This window comes from Amblyomma maculatum, chromosome 3, assembly GCF_055883805.1.
Source record: "Amblyomma maculatum isolate TAMU_Amacu chromosome 3, ASM5588380v1, whole genome shotgun sequence".
NCBI classification, from domain to species: Eukaryota; Metazoa; Arthropoda; class Arachnida; order Ixodida; family Ixodidae; genus Amblyomma; species Amblyomma maculatum.
The window spans coordinates 172,391,240-172,407,644 of NC_139346.1; the positions used below are offsets into that span (position 1 = coordinate 172,391,240).

Consider the following 16,405-nt stretch of genomic DNA (forward strand, 5'->3'; position numbering starts at 1 on the left):
GAAAGAAAAAAGGTTGGATCTTCTGATAAAGTTCAAAGAAAGCGATGATAAGGCCCTTGCGTCCAAGCAATGTACGAAAATTGGTTGTTGGGCGAGGCCCACTGCCATCGGGTGCCGAATTCTCGTCGACTTCAGTGCCGGGCAAACCCACAACAAGTAGTGAATATCTGCCTCATGATTTTGTGACTTGCAGACAGGACATCCTGGACGTTGACATAAATGTCGATATTGAGGCCATGTTAGTGTTACAGCAGGTAGGAGGGAAACCCCTACCCAGATCCTCAGTAGCGGAACCTCCTCTGCGCGGGTACAAGAGCACGTGTGCGGCGCCGGAGGTGCTCCTTTCTTGTGAGAAGCAAGAGTGGCATCATCCATAGTGAGGAAGCGTGTCATTGATGTAGGTAGAGTCGCCTGGCGGGTTGCAGAATCTGCATAGGTTTGCGAATGCTGGATATAGTGATCATCAACGCCAATTTATGGGAATCCAGTGCCATTCTTCAGCGATGTTTCTGCGCCCGTTTGGGTTGAAGCGCGCGTACATACAGCCATGTCTGCTTCTCCGACACAACCAAATGAGGGAAACGTGGAAGGAAATCGACATCCTTGGCGAGCGAAACAGCAGCGTCTTCGGCGCCAGCAGCAAAGAGGATGACGATGCAGTAACTCAGATATATAGTATCATGTTGTGCGATTGCTCATATATTCGTGCGGGAAGAATAAAGGCCACATTCTGAAATAACTGTCCGTCGTCTGAGGCCGCCGAGAAGCGATGAAAGAAAAAGATTCAGAGCACAGATAATCATCCAGAGAAGATTGGAACTTATAGCCTTCGATGCGGTTCATAGGAGCACATTTCGTGCATTGGAACCGAAAATAAAAAGCTTTATCGGGGACGGCGACGGCTTCCATAAAAAACTGGCGCACGCCGAGCAAAAAAGCAAAAAGTAAGCTAAGACACCTTAATGCACACTTCACGGACAATAAGAGCAAAATATACAATGCATAAATGACCACAATTGTTGCTAAGGCCGATTTCTCCTTAGCCGATCAGATATTTCGTTTCAGCGAATGCGTTTTTTTTTTGTTCAGAGGTACTTTGTGTGGGTGAGGTTGAAACAGTTTAGATGACGTGCCAACACTGCAGAACCACGCCATGTCATGTCACCTCCCAGCTGCTTTCTGCCAGACCACCTGTCAAATGAGCTGTTAAATTTTGTTTGGTGCTGTCAGAAGGTCATATGACCTAGCTAGGCGCCGATAGGTCGATGAGGTGTGGCAAGCCACGTGGCCAACCCTTCTGGCCCAGTCACGGAACTTCGTGAGGAGGGAAAGCGCCAGCTTTTCATCGGAATGTGGACTCAAATGCTACCCCCCTGAGAGAGAGAGAGAGAAAAAAAAAAAAAAGAGAGAGAGAGGGAGAGAGAGAGAGAGAGAGAGAGAGATAGAGAGAGAAAGAAGAATGCGTATGACGACCTAGGAGCCGTAATCGTACACTGCCGTGAGTTATTTTGACGGGGAAAACACACCCAGGTCACAATCTTTGCCACAGCGAGGTCTTTGCTTACGCTATTCGGATTAAAGCCACATCATTCATTTCGTCTAATTTGAAGTTCTACAATCGAAGTAAGAACACAAAGAACAAGATTATTCCACTGATTTGCCACAAAAAAAAATGCACAGATCGCAGTCTTTGTTTACGCTATTTGTATTAGAGCCACCGCATTCTTGTCGTCTAATTTGAAGTCCTGCAATCGAAGCAAACAGAGATAGAACGAGATTATTTGAGGCAGGATTTCGGTGCAGTATAGCACTGCTACCGGAATACTGGGCAAACGCCGGTCTACATGTGAATCCTCCATGCTCGCGCAGCAGCTATGCTCTTGTCTGTGTCACGTGACTACAAGTTGTGGCCGAATTAGCAGGAGATGCTAACTTGTGCAGGCACGTTTGAGATAGGAGCAGATACTGGGAGCCCTGGATCTAGAACTGATTTGCGAAAAGAGAAATGGAAGCCAATTCTACTTTGACAAATAAATAAACACAAAACATTCTAAGGAGGACTGCGATACTCTTTAATGCGAAAATCGAGCGCACTATGTAAGCGTTCTTGCCATACACTGAGACAAAATAATGTTAGAGACGCATGTATGTATGTATGCATATATGTATGCGTGTATGTATGTATGTATGTATGTATGTATGTATGTATGTATGTATGTATGTATGTATGTATGTATGTATGTATGTATGTATGTATGTATGTATGTATGTATGTATGTATGTATGTATGTATGTACGTACGTACGTACGTACGTACGTACGTACGTACGTACGTACGTATGTATGTATGTATGTATGTATGTATGTATGTATGTATGTATGTATGTATGTATGTATGTATGTATGTATGTATGTATGTATGTATGTATGTATGTATGTATGTATGTATGCGTGTATGTATATATGCGTGTATGTATATATGTATGTATGTATGCATGCGTGTATGTATGTATGTATGTATGTATGTATGTATGTATGTATGTATGTATGTATGTATGTATGTATGTATGTATGTATGTATGTATGTATGTATGTATGTATGTATGTATGTATGTATGTATGTATGTATGTATGTATTGTCACGTGGTGGTGACCAGGGTCGATGACACAAATGAAGACACAGACTTAATGGTACGGAAATTAACTCTTTATTGGGCTGACTTGCGCCCGCAAAAGAACTAAGCAACTCGGCGGCGGCGATAGCAGCAAACGTGTTGGTCGATCGTCGAACAAAGAATGCTCGTCACACTCATCAACGCTCAATTTAAAGGCTGCACAGAACAATCTAGATAACGTCGCAAACAGCTACCAGCACGGGCTGGAACATTGTGGAAAGACACACGAGTGGCCGGAATCTTCGAGATAGATCTCGGTGCATCTTGCGCTACAACGAAACTGATAAAGGTGTGACTCGCGACATCGAGCATTAACAAACAAAGATTACGGAACTGATACGCGATCCAGAGTCAGAGTGATAAGCCTGTATGCCGGCGGCTGTTGAAAAACAACAAATACAGTTTTGAAGGTTTCGCGGCAGTATGTATGTATGTATGTATGTATGTATGTATGTATGTATGTATGTATGTATGTATGTAATGTATGTATGTATGTATGTATGTATGTATGTATGTATGTATGTATGTATGTATGTATGTATGTATGTATGTATGTATGTATGTATGTATGTATGTATGTATGTATGTATGTATGTATGTATGTATGTATGTATGTATGTATGTATGTATGTATGTATGTATGTATGTATGTATGTATGTATGTATGTATGTATGTATGTATGTATGTATGTATGTATGTGCAGTTACAAAATACTCTTTATCTCACGCGTCAATGAGTATGGAAAGAAGTGTAACTTTATTATTGAAAGGAAAGGTAGGGGTTGGGAAGGTCGTCAGCACACGCCTCCGAGGCCATGTGGATCTCGTACGACTCAGGCCCATGCCACTGCTCTGGATTGAATGTCCGGGTCTTCTCTGTCCTTTGCTTTATTCCACATGCCAAGCCCAATAATCCAAAACTATATGGCTGAATGATTCGATTTCCCCACATAAGAGAATTTCTCAGACTAAGAGATAGAAGAGCCATGAGCGAGCAGCAAGATAATTTCTCAGGAGAAGAGAAAGAAGAACCATGATCCAGCGGCGCGGAGCTCTCAGCTCTTCTTTCTCTTCTTCTGAGGATTTCTGTCGTGGCTCGGGATTTTTTCACTCGTTCACACCGATGACGGCACCAACGACGATGCTGTTTAACCATCGAAGAGCTTGCCTCGCCTCCAGTACGTGGCCGAGGCAAGCAAATCATCAGCCTTGCTGAGTTCTGTTTTCGACCAGCGCACTGTCTCTGTAGCCGGTTTTCTTCACGTGCTGAACTGCTAGTCTTCTTTTTCTTGTGCTTCTTCTTCTTCTTCTTCTTCGAGTTCACTCTGAGCTTCCGATGTCATCGCCTTTGTCGCCTCGCCCGGTTCTTATGCGTAGTCGATGACTGCCTTGGACGAACCTGCTTCATGCCGCAGCCTACACGTGTCTGAGCAGGCTGTGCCGGCTTTCTCTGGAGGCTAACCCGGCCTTGCTTGGCCTAACGTAGTGTATCGCCATCCTCGACTACAAGAAAAGCTGCAGGCAAGACGACCGAGACAGTTGGAGTTAAGCGATCGTAAGGTCTCGGTTCGGGCCAAAGCAGTCAGGGCAAAAATTGCTACTGCACGGTACTCTGCTCTTAGATAGGCTAAGCCGCCAGTAAAATTTTTGTTCTCATATTTTATCGCGTGACGGCAAGCATTAAGTCACGGATATGTTTACCTCAGCTAATTGTAGTGTATATATCTCTTGAAAACACTGCACAAAGGCAGCCTAAATTCCAACTTTTTTTTTTCACCGGCACAAACGAAAATATGCGTGGAGCGGAACGTTAGCAGAACAACATAGAATCTGCGCAGAGATTTAGTAACCGGTAAAATAAAGCTGAAGTGCGTAAGGAGTTTATTATGGTGCAGTAAATCGAGCTGAATACCCAAAAGGTGCTAATAAGTTGTTGGAAGAGCACCTCGCCACCGTTATCTGCCGCCTCTAGAGTTAATCGATCACCGAACAGCCTACCTTCACTCTCCAAATAGACTTTTAGCCACTAAATCGAGTCTAAATCGAGAGTCTAAATCGAGATAATGTATTCAATCTTTGCAGGTGCACTGAACTCTGGCCAATCCCCCATTGTGAGTATGTTCCATATGTAGAAAGGCGTCGAGAAGAAGAAGAGGGGAGCACCACGGCCGGTCTCGATGGGAAAGCGCGCGCTCCCCCCAAAACCGGCCGTGGGCGTTAACTTATTCTTTTGCAGCTTAGGATGGTGATGGTGCTGCAGTTACGATCTGTGCAAGCTACTTTTCGGAAATAGGCCACGACGAAGCACGCGCCTTTCGCGCTCGGGGTTCCTGCAGCTTTAGTGGCCGACGCTGGCGCTTCGAAATTCGCTATAACCATCGCTGCTGTTCCAACGAAATGCTTCGCGGTATCTTCGCGGGCGCCGGCGTCCTCGGCTGCACCGCGGCAGTGTTCGCGTTGAGCATCGAGCGAGAGAAGCTGCGCGAAGAGCACGCCCCGTGGACCATCGACGTCCGACCGTTCAAGCCCACCTCGCATTGGGACAGCAACTGGGACAGGTGGGTACACGCAGGGCTTAAAGTCAGCGGGATCTCCTTGCTATTACTTTCGCTCAATATTCGGTTCAGCAGCGTTGAACTTTTCTAATTTTTTTCCCTTAAGGCACGGTTAAGGTGTGCACCGATACCTGTGACCAACACGTCTTTTCTTTACGAATATCAATTTACAAAGGAGCTGTCGTGATTTATGGGGAATGAAATACGCAGTATCTGTCACAGTTGTGAATTTAAAAAGGAGCTGTAGTGTGCACCCCCACGGTGGCGCAGTGATCATGCTGTCCGACTACTGTAGCGGAGTACCCGGGTTCAAACCCGACCGCCGGCAGCCTCGTTTCAAGGGAGGCGAAACGGAAAGACGTCCGTGAATTGTGCGTGTCATTGCAGGCTAAAGATCCCGATGTGGGGGAAAATACGCCGGAGCCATCCACTACGGCATCTCTTTCTCTTTTCGCTTTCACTTCCATTTTCCTCCCTTACCCCACAGTGCGGCAAAGGTGTTCATTGAAACAATTGTGACGTATATTGCGCCTTTAGTTTCCTGTAAACCAATTTATTAAAGAGCTGTCGTTCCTACTATTAGGAAAAAGCTTGAGTGTCCACCAGAATTTTGCCTTTTGCTCATTGCCCAGGAGAGACCCCCATTGCTGCGTGAGGCCACAAGTGGACCTCTCGAAAGAAGAGCAAAGCCGTTACGAAAATGAGGTAGAGGAGGCTAAGCCGACGGCTACGCGGTACCTTTACCTAATTCGCCACGGACATTTCTACACCCCTGGGGAGTCGGATAAGGAGCACGCGCTGACCGAGCTGGGTGAGCAATCTTTCACTACTGTCCACTCACTGCTGCCCACCTCGGCTTGTGAGGGTACGCCTTACGCAATAAACACGTGCAGCCTTTGTCAAAAGCCTCAAAAGTTTGGAGCGCAGGGGGTTAAGTTCTAAGCCGTTCAGCGGGGCTCCTTACCACTCATGGAATTGCTTCCCGCTCGAAAAGGTAGGAAAAAAAAAAAAAAAAGGCCCATTCGAGGCTGCGAAACATCGATATTGAGTTAGCTCAGAAAACATTTTTAGGGCACACCTCGATGGCAGCATATTGCTGTGTAAAAGAGGCTTGAAATATTATTTTATTTCTTAATTTTTATGATGTGATGCCTGGGTATGCATGAGATCACGTGATAGGCCTCAACGCAGAAGCGAACACCTGTTGTTGTGGTAATGCCAAGGGTCGATTACGGCATCACTCCAAACTCGCTGAATGTGCTCAGTAGAGCTAAAAAGCGCTAATAAACGTTCTAAACTTGTTTTTCTTCAGGATTCTTGGGACGCTAAGAATACATTACGAACCACACTGTGGGGCTCAGAAGTAAATCCCCTGGATCAAATTTCTAACAAATAGTGCACGTACGTACATACATACTCTAAGATCAGTAACCATTATTCTCAGCACATTGTCGGTCGCTCTTGCGCTAGTGGAACATGTTATGCTCGTAGGTTGTCTCGCACTATAGGAATTGCGCTTGCGTACATCTTCGTAGTTTGGGATAGCGTCAAGTGATCGCGAGACAGGTGGCTGTTTTCAGGTCGTTTTATGACGGCACCCTGAGTGACTCTGAGTTTTCCTCGTAAGGGTTCTACTAATGCGAAATCATTAGTAGAACCATTACATTTATACAATCCACTGTGGCAGGTGGGTCATGACTTCACTGATAATGCGCTAGCACTATAGGGCTTTCAATCCGCCAAAAATGGCGTTTTCCATCTGTCTGAGCCTACTCATGAGAATGGCTCTGGCTGGGGATAGTTGGCAAGTATAATGCCACCTCATATCTGTTGCAATTCGTTGCACTAATCAAACACGACCTGACAAGAAGTATGCTTGTGAGTTTCGTGTCATCGACGACATATATTGCTTTCGAATTAAAACTTGCTAACCTTTCACTTTGCAGCTGCAGCAGGGCTGTCCTTGCGAGTAGCATATTTTCCGACTTTTCTGCGCAATGCAGGTCGCAAGCAGGCTGACCTGACGGGCCAGAGGCTCAAGAAGCTGGGGATCCCTTTCACGCGCCTCATCCACTCGACCATGACACGGGCCACCGAAACGGCCGAGATCATACTCAAGCACCTGGGGCCGCTGCCAAAGGAGTCGTGCGAGCTGATCCGTGAGGGGGCTCCCGTGCCGCCCGACCCACCTTGCACGACTTGGACGCCGGATGACAAAACGGTTGGCGCAAGCTCTTAACTTTAGCCTGAAGCGGAGGGTGCGAAGCATGTGCAAGGAATTGCTGTTCGCTAATTTATGATACTAAAATGCGCGGGGAGCTAGGCGTGTAGAGAATAACTGGTTCACAGGAAGAGAAAGGCGCAGTATCTGTCACACTCGTTTCTGTGGACACCTGGACACCTGAACTACGCAGGTGGTCGAAATTTCCGGAGTCTTCCACTACGGCATCTCTCATAGCCTGAGTCGCTTTGGGACATTAAACCCCCAAACCAAACCAAACCAAACCAAACACCTGAACTACGCCGTGAGGGAAGGGGAAAGGGGAGCCGTAGTGGAGGGCTATGGAGTAATTTTGGCCACCTGGGGATCTTTACGTGCGCTGACATCGCACAGCACACGGACGCCTTTTCGTTTCGCCTCCATCGAAACGCAGCCGCCGGCGGTCGGGATCGGACCCGGGAAGTCCGGCACGGTAGTCAACAGCTACATTTAGCCTATTGCGGATTGCTCCGTTACTGCTGTGACCGCGCTGGTGCTTTTTCCTGATAGGTCGCAGAGTTCCATACCTCAGCCAGATACCAAACTGCGCTCAAAATACCCGAAACGATCAATGATCGGCGTCCCCGAATAAACCAGATGGTGCCGTCTGCTTCATATTTTCCCCCTCAAACAGCCAGAGGAGCCAAAGTAGGTTTTCCCAGAAGGTGAGTGTAATCAGCGTACTGGGACGCGGCAACGCAGCCGGGAGTTCGAGAGAGGAAGACGAAGAACCGCCGGGGTCACTAGCATAGATAAGGCCAGCTAAAACGTCCGCTAATGCAGTCCGGCCGCATGACGGCGTTTAAGATTGATTAGGAATGCTGCGTCTCTGCAAGGTGCTGCCTCAGCGGTAACCGTTGGGGAGCCGTATACGACAAGGAACATCGGTAGTGTCGGGTGGCTGGGGAAGTGGGAGGGGGACAGGTACGAACGAGCGGCTAACATGCGTGATAAGGCTTCATTCGTGCAACGTGTACCACTTCGGATGTCGGCCGTCGAGAGGAACGAACAGTTCCCTGGGGAATAACTTCATAGTTCACTTCGCAGAGTTGGCGGACCACCTCATGCGGACGAAAGTATCGACGAAGCAGTTTTTCAGATCGCCCTCTCATACGGATTGGGCTTCACACTCAAACGTATTCAGCGGGCTCATAATTCGCATATCTGTGGCGTAGATATACCGATGGGCATCTTTTTTCTTGCTGGCGCCGGATACACTGTCGAGAAAGTTGGCGGGCGGCCTCGGTATGAAGAACGAATTCATCAGCATCCATAGCTATGGGGTTAACACTCTCAGGAAGCGTTTGGTTAGTCGGAGACTGACTAGAGGAACAGTCTCTTTTTTACGACCCACGAAACACACTTGTCACCAGTTTATATAGGGTTGATTCCCTATGTTCCTTAGATGAGAGGCGGGTCAGATTACGAGGGAGTGTCTTCCGTCATCTCAATCTCCCGCACTCTCACACACTGGCACCAACACTTTGCTCGCACTCGTGGACACTCCCCTCCGATTGGTCCTAGCTTGATGGTGAGGAGGGGGTTGTCCAGACGGCGCACGTCAGCCAGTTGTCACCGTGCGTGCTTACACCTGGGCCCATCAGTCCCGACGTGGGCGGGAGGCACTCAAAGAGGCAACCTAGCCGAAAGCTGTCTCCTTGGCCCACCACGAGACGAAAGGGAAGAATGCACGCCCGCTCTCCGTAACGGTGCTCGACACTTGAAGGGACCGGAAGTTGGTCGTTTCCTCTCCTTTGTCCAGCCGCCGACTTGTTGGCGGGATCCAAGACGGTAATTGCCGCCGGGTGACAAACTGCTCCCTCGGCTGGTCCATGTCAGGGACATTCAAGGGCGTCTGACCGTCGCCGATGTTGGGCGCTCACAGCCGCACGATCCCCCAGCTCTTGCTTGGGGGGTCCGAGGCGCCTGCTTCCAGTCTCGATCGTTGCCGCCGTTCTTGAGATCCGACGCGGCGGTCTCCGCAGATCGTCCGATCACAATAGCTCGTCCGCCGCCAGGTAGAGGCCTCGAAAGGGGCTACACCTCCTCGGTTTCCCCTGAAGAGGCCGCATCAGCTGGATTGGTTTCCGGTTCCTTCTTCTATCCAGGAGTTAGATGCCTGCAAGCAAAAGGTCTCAAGTAGTGCATTAGAGATGATGTCTGCACAATACTCCTACCCTGGCAAGACAAACCGCCATCTCCTGAGCTATGCCAGGCAACCAAATAACAAGCCTTAAACTATAGGCTGCAAGAATTCCCTCCCCTTTCTGGTCACTCTACGGGCGTCCGGTGGAGAGAGCTGCTGACCAGATCTCCGCGGGTGATTTATTCACGCCACTCCTTGCAATTTTGAATCCAATTTTGGTAACAAATAAAAACCGCTGCTGGCGTCGCGATCGCTGGACAAACGGCTGATAACATGAATATCGAGAGATAAACCTACATCATAAAACTAGGTATATACTAACCTCAAATGATAAAGTGCTGTTAAAGAAAAAATTCTGAAAGGGGTATGACCAAGAAAATTAGTCCCCTTTGAGCATAAAAGGTACACGCACAGGAGCTACTGGAAGGTATCATTTTGCCTAGCGGAAAAAGCCTCGGTTTAGACCGTCAGAATTCCCATTTTCCTTCCCCTGCGGTAGCGCACTTCAAGATTATGCTCCTGTAGGGCGAGACTCCAGCGCAGCAAACGGCCGTTGGCGCAGTTTATACACCGTAAACATAATTTTAGCTTTGGCCAAATGAGTACTGTTGTTTGTCCCTTGATTGCTGTTGTTTCAAAGCGCGTAATATTATAGCCAGAAGAGCGCCTATAGTGACAGGCTGCTGCTAAGTGCATTCGCAATTCGTTTCACCGTGCGCCCAGTTTACGGAGTCATGTCGAATTTCGAAGTGACAAACGTTTCCGTGTTGTCTGCTGTTCCCAGTATTTCGCAGATGGTGCCCGTATAGAGGCCGGCTTCCGGAAGTACTTCTACCGGGCTCCTACCTCCCAGCTGGAGGACACCCACGAGATTATCGTCTGCCACTCGAACGTCATTCGCTACTGGACGTGCAGGTGAGAACGCGAGCAGCGTGGTTTCTCCTTGTGCTGCCACGAAATTTATTATTGCCTTTTTCGAAATGTTGAAATGCAGATATGCATTCCAAGGTTCCAATGCCTGGTTTTCGCGGACTTTGTATTGCGTTTACACTGCGGACTTTATCTGGATAACAGAGCGGAACCCAGTTTACGTGAATAAATACTGACAGCCTCTTATTCTTAAGCGCTTACAAGGCCACAACTAGCCTACATAACGTACGTAGCCGCCTAAATAGGATGATGAGTTGTTAGAAATACCGTAGTGGGCCTAAAAAAAAAAGACGAAGAAGAGAAACACACTCTAACTGAGAAAAAGACATCACGAATGGTGTAAAAATGCCTCTGAGTTAATTCATTTAGAGGTCAAATTGCAAATTATAGCCTTGCGGATCCCGAAGCGACACAGGGGATGTAGTGGAGTGTTCCGGACCTAGACTACCTGGAGTTAGAGTGAACTTTTGCAGCGGTTACGCCTATAGAGTCTCGCGTTTTTATCTCTAGTTCATTTTATGTTGTCTGTTTATTGCCACTAGCCAGCACTCGGGAGCTGCTAATTGTGCCGCATGTCGCCCTTAGAGGCTGAGCTTAAGTGCCCTACCATTTTTGTAGTCATGAACTATGGCCCTGGAAATGAACCCTACGGGGTGACCATTATCTTCAACTACTGAGAAACTGCACTGAAAGGCAGTGGAAAGATATGAGTAACTATACGTATATTCAAGAGAAGTCGCGAAAACATTTCTGACGTATTATTTTAGGACGATTCTTTTCGCGATTATTTTTTGGTCGGTTGCTCCCTCTAAATATATATATATATATATATATATATATATATATATATATATATATATATATATATATATATATATATATATATATATATTCGGATATATATATATATATTTCGGATATATATATATATATATATATATATATATATATATATATATATATATATATATCCGAAAACAGCATTTCTGGCTTAGCTCTTAGTCGCGATGTCACGAGTACCCATTGATGACGGTTGAACAGCCAAAAAATGAAACGTGACAGGAATTGTTACACTATGCAGCCGCTCCCTTTCACCTTCCCTATTTTCTTCTGCACAACAGGTATTCGCTGTTTTTTAACACCCATGTGGTTTGCCTGTAACACCTGTTTGTGTGTACATGCCACGGCTAAAATTCAGCCACATGATCCTTGCATAGTATCAAACTCCGTACGTAATTCTCTTGCTAATGCGCTTTATTAGTCTTTTGATCGATTGTACATCACAGATAAGAGGGCGTTTAGTGTCCCTTCGACAGCTGGCCATAAATTCGTACCTGCGGTGCTTCCAGCCACAGAGCAGCAAAAGCGGTTTCGCTCGCTCACTCACGTTAGGGCGTCTCTCATAGCCTGAGTCGCTTTGGGACGTGAAACCCCACAAATCATCACGTTAGGTATTAGTGCAAAATCCCAATTACGGATGATCAGACACTGGGAAATCATGTAATGCTTAGATGTCCACTTGCTCCCCTCCCCCTACGCAACGCAAAGCCCCAAAGTGGACTAGAAGTTTTAAAGAGGGAGTGATTACTCATCGGCATTCACCTAGGCGCCGCCACACGGCTACAAAGGAAAACTATACAGCGTTCTGAAAAACTTCGTAGTTAAAGGAAAGTAGTTCATAGGTCATAGTTAAAGGGCTCGAACCCAGGACGAATACCTTTCTGGAAATATAGCACTACCAATTGAGTTAACTAACAAGCTAGCAGACGGTATGGCGAGAGCAAAAAAATGAATTACTCGAAGTGGGAAATGAGCTAGTTTAGAGGATCCCCCAAAGTGGAGTGTGCTGAGAAAGTTGTAAAGCTCTGCTTTGTAGCCGCATGGCTGCGTTTAGGTGGATACCAATGAGTAATCATTCCTGTGTGTAGTGCGATGTCACTGCACGTTAAAATGCCAGGTGATCTCCGGCTACGGCCTCCCTCATAGCCTGAGTCGCTTCGGGACATTACAATCTCTCTCTCTCTCTCTCTCTCTCTCTCTCTCCACAGGGCTCTTCAGCTGCCTCCCGAGGCGTGGTGGCGTTTTTCGCTGGCCCACTGCAGTGTCTCGATGGTCAAGATCTCGCCGAACGGAGAGGTCAGGCTGCGAGGACTCGGCGACGTCGGACATTTTCCCATAGACTTGATCACCGTCGGATACCCCCGCTAACTGCGGAAGAACGCCGCCGGCGTTTCGTTGAAATATAGTGTCGTGTCAAAATCCTCTTGGCGGCATTGATTTCAGAATGTATAAATTACGAGCAGGACTATTGATAAGCACAGCTGTACGACTTTGACCACGCCGGGAAAAGATGTGAACACACGAAAGAAACGCTTCTGCAGCCAGATTATTAATGTGTGAGCATTAAGAAGCTATATTCGAAGGAGCTTGTCCCCAGCATAGTTTGTCATCACGACTGCGGTGAAATGAAAAGAGTTAGACGAAAAAGAACAATTGCATGCTAAAGAAGATGAAAGAATCTCACCAGGGAAATCGTACGGTCGAAGTGGAGTCATTAGTTAACTGAGCCAAAAAAGCCAATCATAAGTGCTGGGTATGACACCGTGCACGTACGTGCAGGTTGTCAGGATATCCCGAGCAGTAAGAAAATTTAAGGCGGGAGGGATATCCAGCGATATATTAGAGGATGTGATGGATGGGAAGACTGTTTCTGGTTTTGTCGGACAAATCGTAATCTCGACGAGGAAAGAACTTGTAAAGGGATGGTAGAAGGCAGGAGTTCCTGGAGGAGCAAAGCACTGCAGAATCTGCACTGGAGAAATACGTAAGCCTGAGCGTTGCTGTGTTGTCCGCGAGATGGGTGAGGGAAACTGACTCGCGGAATATCGCTTACACATCTCGCGGACAACACAGCAAAGATCATGCTTGCGCATTTCTCCAGTGCAGATTCTGAAGTGCTTTCGAAAATATTTTTGTTAGTGCGAAGCACCAGTGCTGAGAAGAAATCTTGGACCTTGTGTCTCAGCCTACATGCCTTAAAGTCATATGTCGATGGACACATCAAGCGCTTCCTCGACACGAAGGCGAACGTTGGCAAACTCTCGCAAAACTAAAAAGGCTCTATCACTTAACGGTGGAGGCTTCAAAAGCGCTGTCAGAACCACATGCCCAGGCAGAAATGAGACGCCCTTGAGTGCTGTATGCTTTTTCACTACTTGAGTTCGTGATTCGATTCACTGGCGACGGCGAGATATCGACTGTGAAGTTAGTGCGAAAGCAATGCGTCCCACCGTCCAACCTGACACGAATTTTTTGCGACGCCCTGGCGAAACGTAGCACACTGTCGTGACGCTGGGACTAAGTTGACCCGGCCTTCACTTGGTAGCGTGCAGAGACTCGGGGTTGATGAAGGATTGAATCTTCGAAGTTGGTAAAATATATACAAGCAGGTTTAATGGCACTTTGACAAAACTTATTTACACGATTATTTACATGAAAAAGAAGGGTACATCAGCAAAATGGCAAGCGTTAAGAGTTCATAGCGAGAAGCGACTGGATGAGCCGTTTACCCAGGGCTCAGAGCGACATTTCGTGCTCTGCAACGTCCTTAAAACCCCCTATGTCCAGCCCCTCTCTGAAGATGCTGACCAACCAAATCCAGGGCACGCCCCTCAGATATCGGCATCCAATCGAACACATCACTGCACTGATGGTCTGAAGCACTGACTGGCCCGGCATTGTTTCGTTGGGCCTGGTCACTTGTTGGCGGGAAAAGCTTGGGAACGGCGAGGAGGTACATTTCTATTCTTCAGCCAAGAATCGATAGGCTGGTTCCGGCAAGTGGATTTACTTCTCAGAAACCCAAGGGCACGTGCGCGCCGCTTACTGCTCCCAGCATTGTCCCTTTCCGGCAATTGCAAATCATTCCTGCATTCCCGGGAAATCCTCTAATGGCCGTAATCACCTTGCTCCTTTCTTGTCCTGTACGTCAGCGGACGTGTCACTCTGTCGCCTCCTTTGGACAATAGGCATTCCTTACTTGACCATAGCGCTTCTCGACGGGAAGGGTGAACAATTGAACGAAAGCACTTCCGGCTATTTCCCGCAGGGGGACATTTCTTTGTGTTTTTCTAGACGTTCTCTTGACAGGGTCAATTTGGCATTTGCAGGGTGTCCACAAGGCAAAACAGGCTTACAAAACAGGATTCCTGGAAACAGGCTCACTTAGAGCCATTGTACCAACACCACATATCCACAGCACTTATCCATGCCCACAGGCGAACAATAGAGCGCGCAAGTGCGGATGATGCACGATCGTAACAGCCTCCTCCCCCGCCAGAAGAGTCTCGGAGGGCAGCAGTCGCAGCTGCTGCATGAAGAGACGACTTAATGGCCTGCACATGAACGCTTGAAGCTCGCTGTTGCTTGTCGCGTTGTCTTGATTGTCGTAGGCCAAATTGCTCGAGCTGTCTGAAACTCAACCACATGTCGAAGCAAGCACTCGGCTCCCGTCTGAAGAGACCAGGTTAAAAGAAAACTGCCATTGTTGTTCGAGAAAAGCCCACTCTCAAGACGTTCAGGACCCACGTATTCCTAGAAAACCAAACGTGCTGCTTTACATAGTCACACATATACAAGCGCACGAAAAAAAAAAAAAAACCTGATTATCAATTTGGATACATGGTGAGGAACACCTCGGACCGCTTAGAAACAGCGGCTAAGCGCGTCCGCATTCCCATTTAACTTCCTCTTTTTGTATCTTATTTCAAAATTGTACTGCTGTAAAATCAAGCTCCACCTAAGAAGGCGACTGTTCTTCGATGTCGCAGTTTGCAGCCAAGCCAGGGGACAATGGTCCGTCTCTACGGTGAATTTGGCCCCTCCAAGATAGCACTGCAATTTTTGAATGGGCCATACAATGCAAGCGCACTCTTTCTCTGACGCGCAATAAGCCCTCTCTCTAGAACTCAGTTTTCTGCTCAGGTAGAGCACGGGGTGCTCATTACCGTCGTCATCTCTCTGGGCAGAGAACAGCACCTAACCCTCGATCACTGGCATCACACTGGACTGTGAATTCTCGGCCATAGTCCGGAGCTCGCAATACCGGACGGCTAATCAGCACAGCCTTCAGGTTTACGAAGGAGGCTTCCTTTTGTTCGTCCCAGACTACATTTGTCGGTTCTGTCTTGCGGAGAGCGTCGGTCAGAGGGCTAGCCAAAGCTGAATAGTTAGGGATGTAGTGATTGTAGTATCCCGTCAGCCCCAGGAATGCTCGAATTTCCGTCTTCGCGCTCGGCCGCGGGTAGTCTGCTACCGCAGAAATCTTAATCTCACTGGGTTTCCTGAAACCTTGACCTACATGTGACCCAAGTAGTCCACGGTCGCCCTTACCAGGCAACATTTCTCGGCCTTTACGGTTAGTCCAGCTTGACGCAAAAGGCTCAGTACAGCTCTTAGATGTACCATCGGAAAAAACCGCAATGTCATCTAAATAAGGCACCGCGAATGTTTCACACCCCTTTAAAACCCTATCCATGAGTCGGGAAAAACAAAATGAAGCATTTTTGAGCCCGAAACTCATCATTGTTGGCTGGTAGCTGCCCGTCGGAGTGACGAAAGCCGCGTATCTGCTGGCGCGTTCAGTGAGCGGTACTTGCCAGTATCCTCGAGTAAGGTCCAGCGTAGTCACATATGCCGCTCTACTGACCTGTTCTACTCTCTCCTCAATATTCGGAATAGGATACACTTGATCCCTGGTGAGAGAATTTAGCTTTCGGTAGTCTACCACAGGCCTAGGGTCTTTACCTGGAGCTTCTACTAAGATCATAGGCGAAGCATA

General features: G+C 47.5%; 1 protein-coding gene across 1 annotated transcript in view; it reads left to right on the top strand.

Moving 5' to 3' along the window:
• The first annotated feature begins 5,072 nt into the window (after window positions 1-5,072).
• Window positions 5,073-16,405, top strand: part of LOC146196947 (serine/threonine-protein phosphatase Pgam5, mitochondrial-like) — a 30,794-nt gene continuing 19,461 nt past the window's right edge. The window contains exons 1-5 of the mRNA XM_084597098.1: window positions 5,073-5,233; window positions 5,863-6,041; window positions 7,234-7,451; window positions 10,421-10,551; window positions 12,615-12,756. Coding sequence (XP_084453224.1) covers window positions 5,073-5,233; window positions 5,863-6,041; window positions 7,234-7,451; window positions 10,421-10,551; window positions 12,615-12,756 — 831 coding nt within the window. The remainder of the gene's footprint in view (window positions 5,234-5,862; window positions 6,042-7,233; window positions 7,452-10,420; window positions 10,552-12,614; window positions 12,757-16,405) is intronic.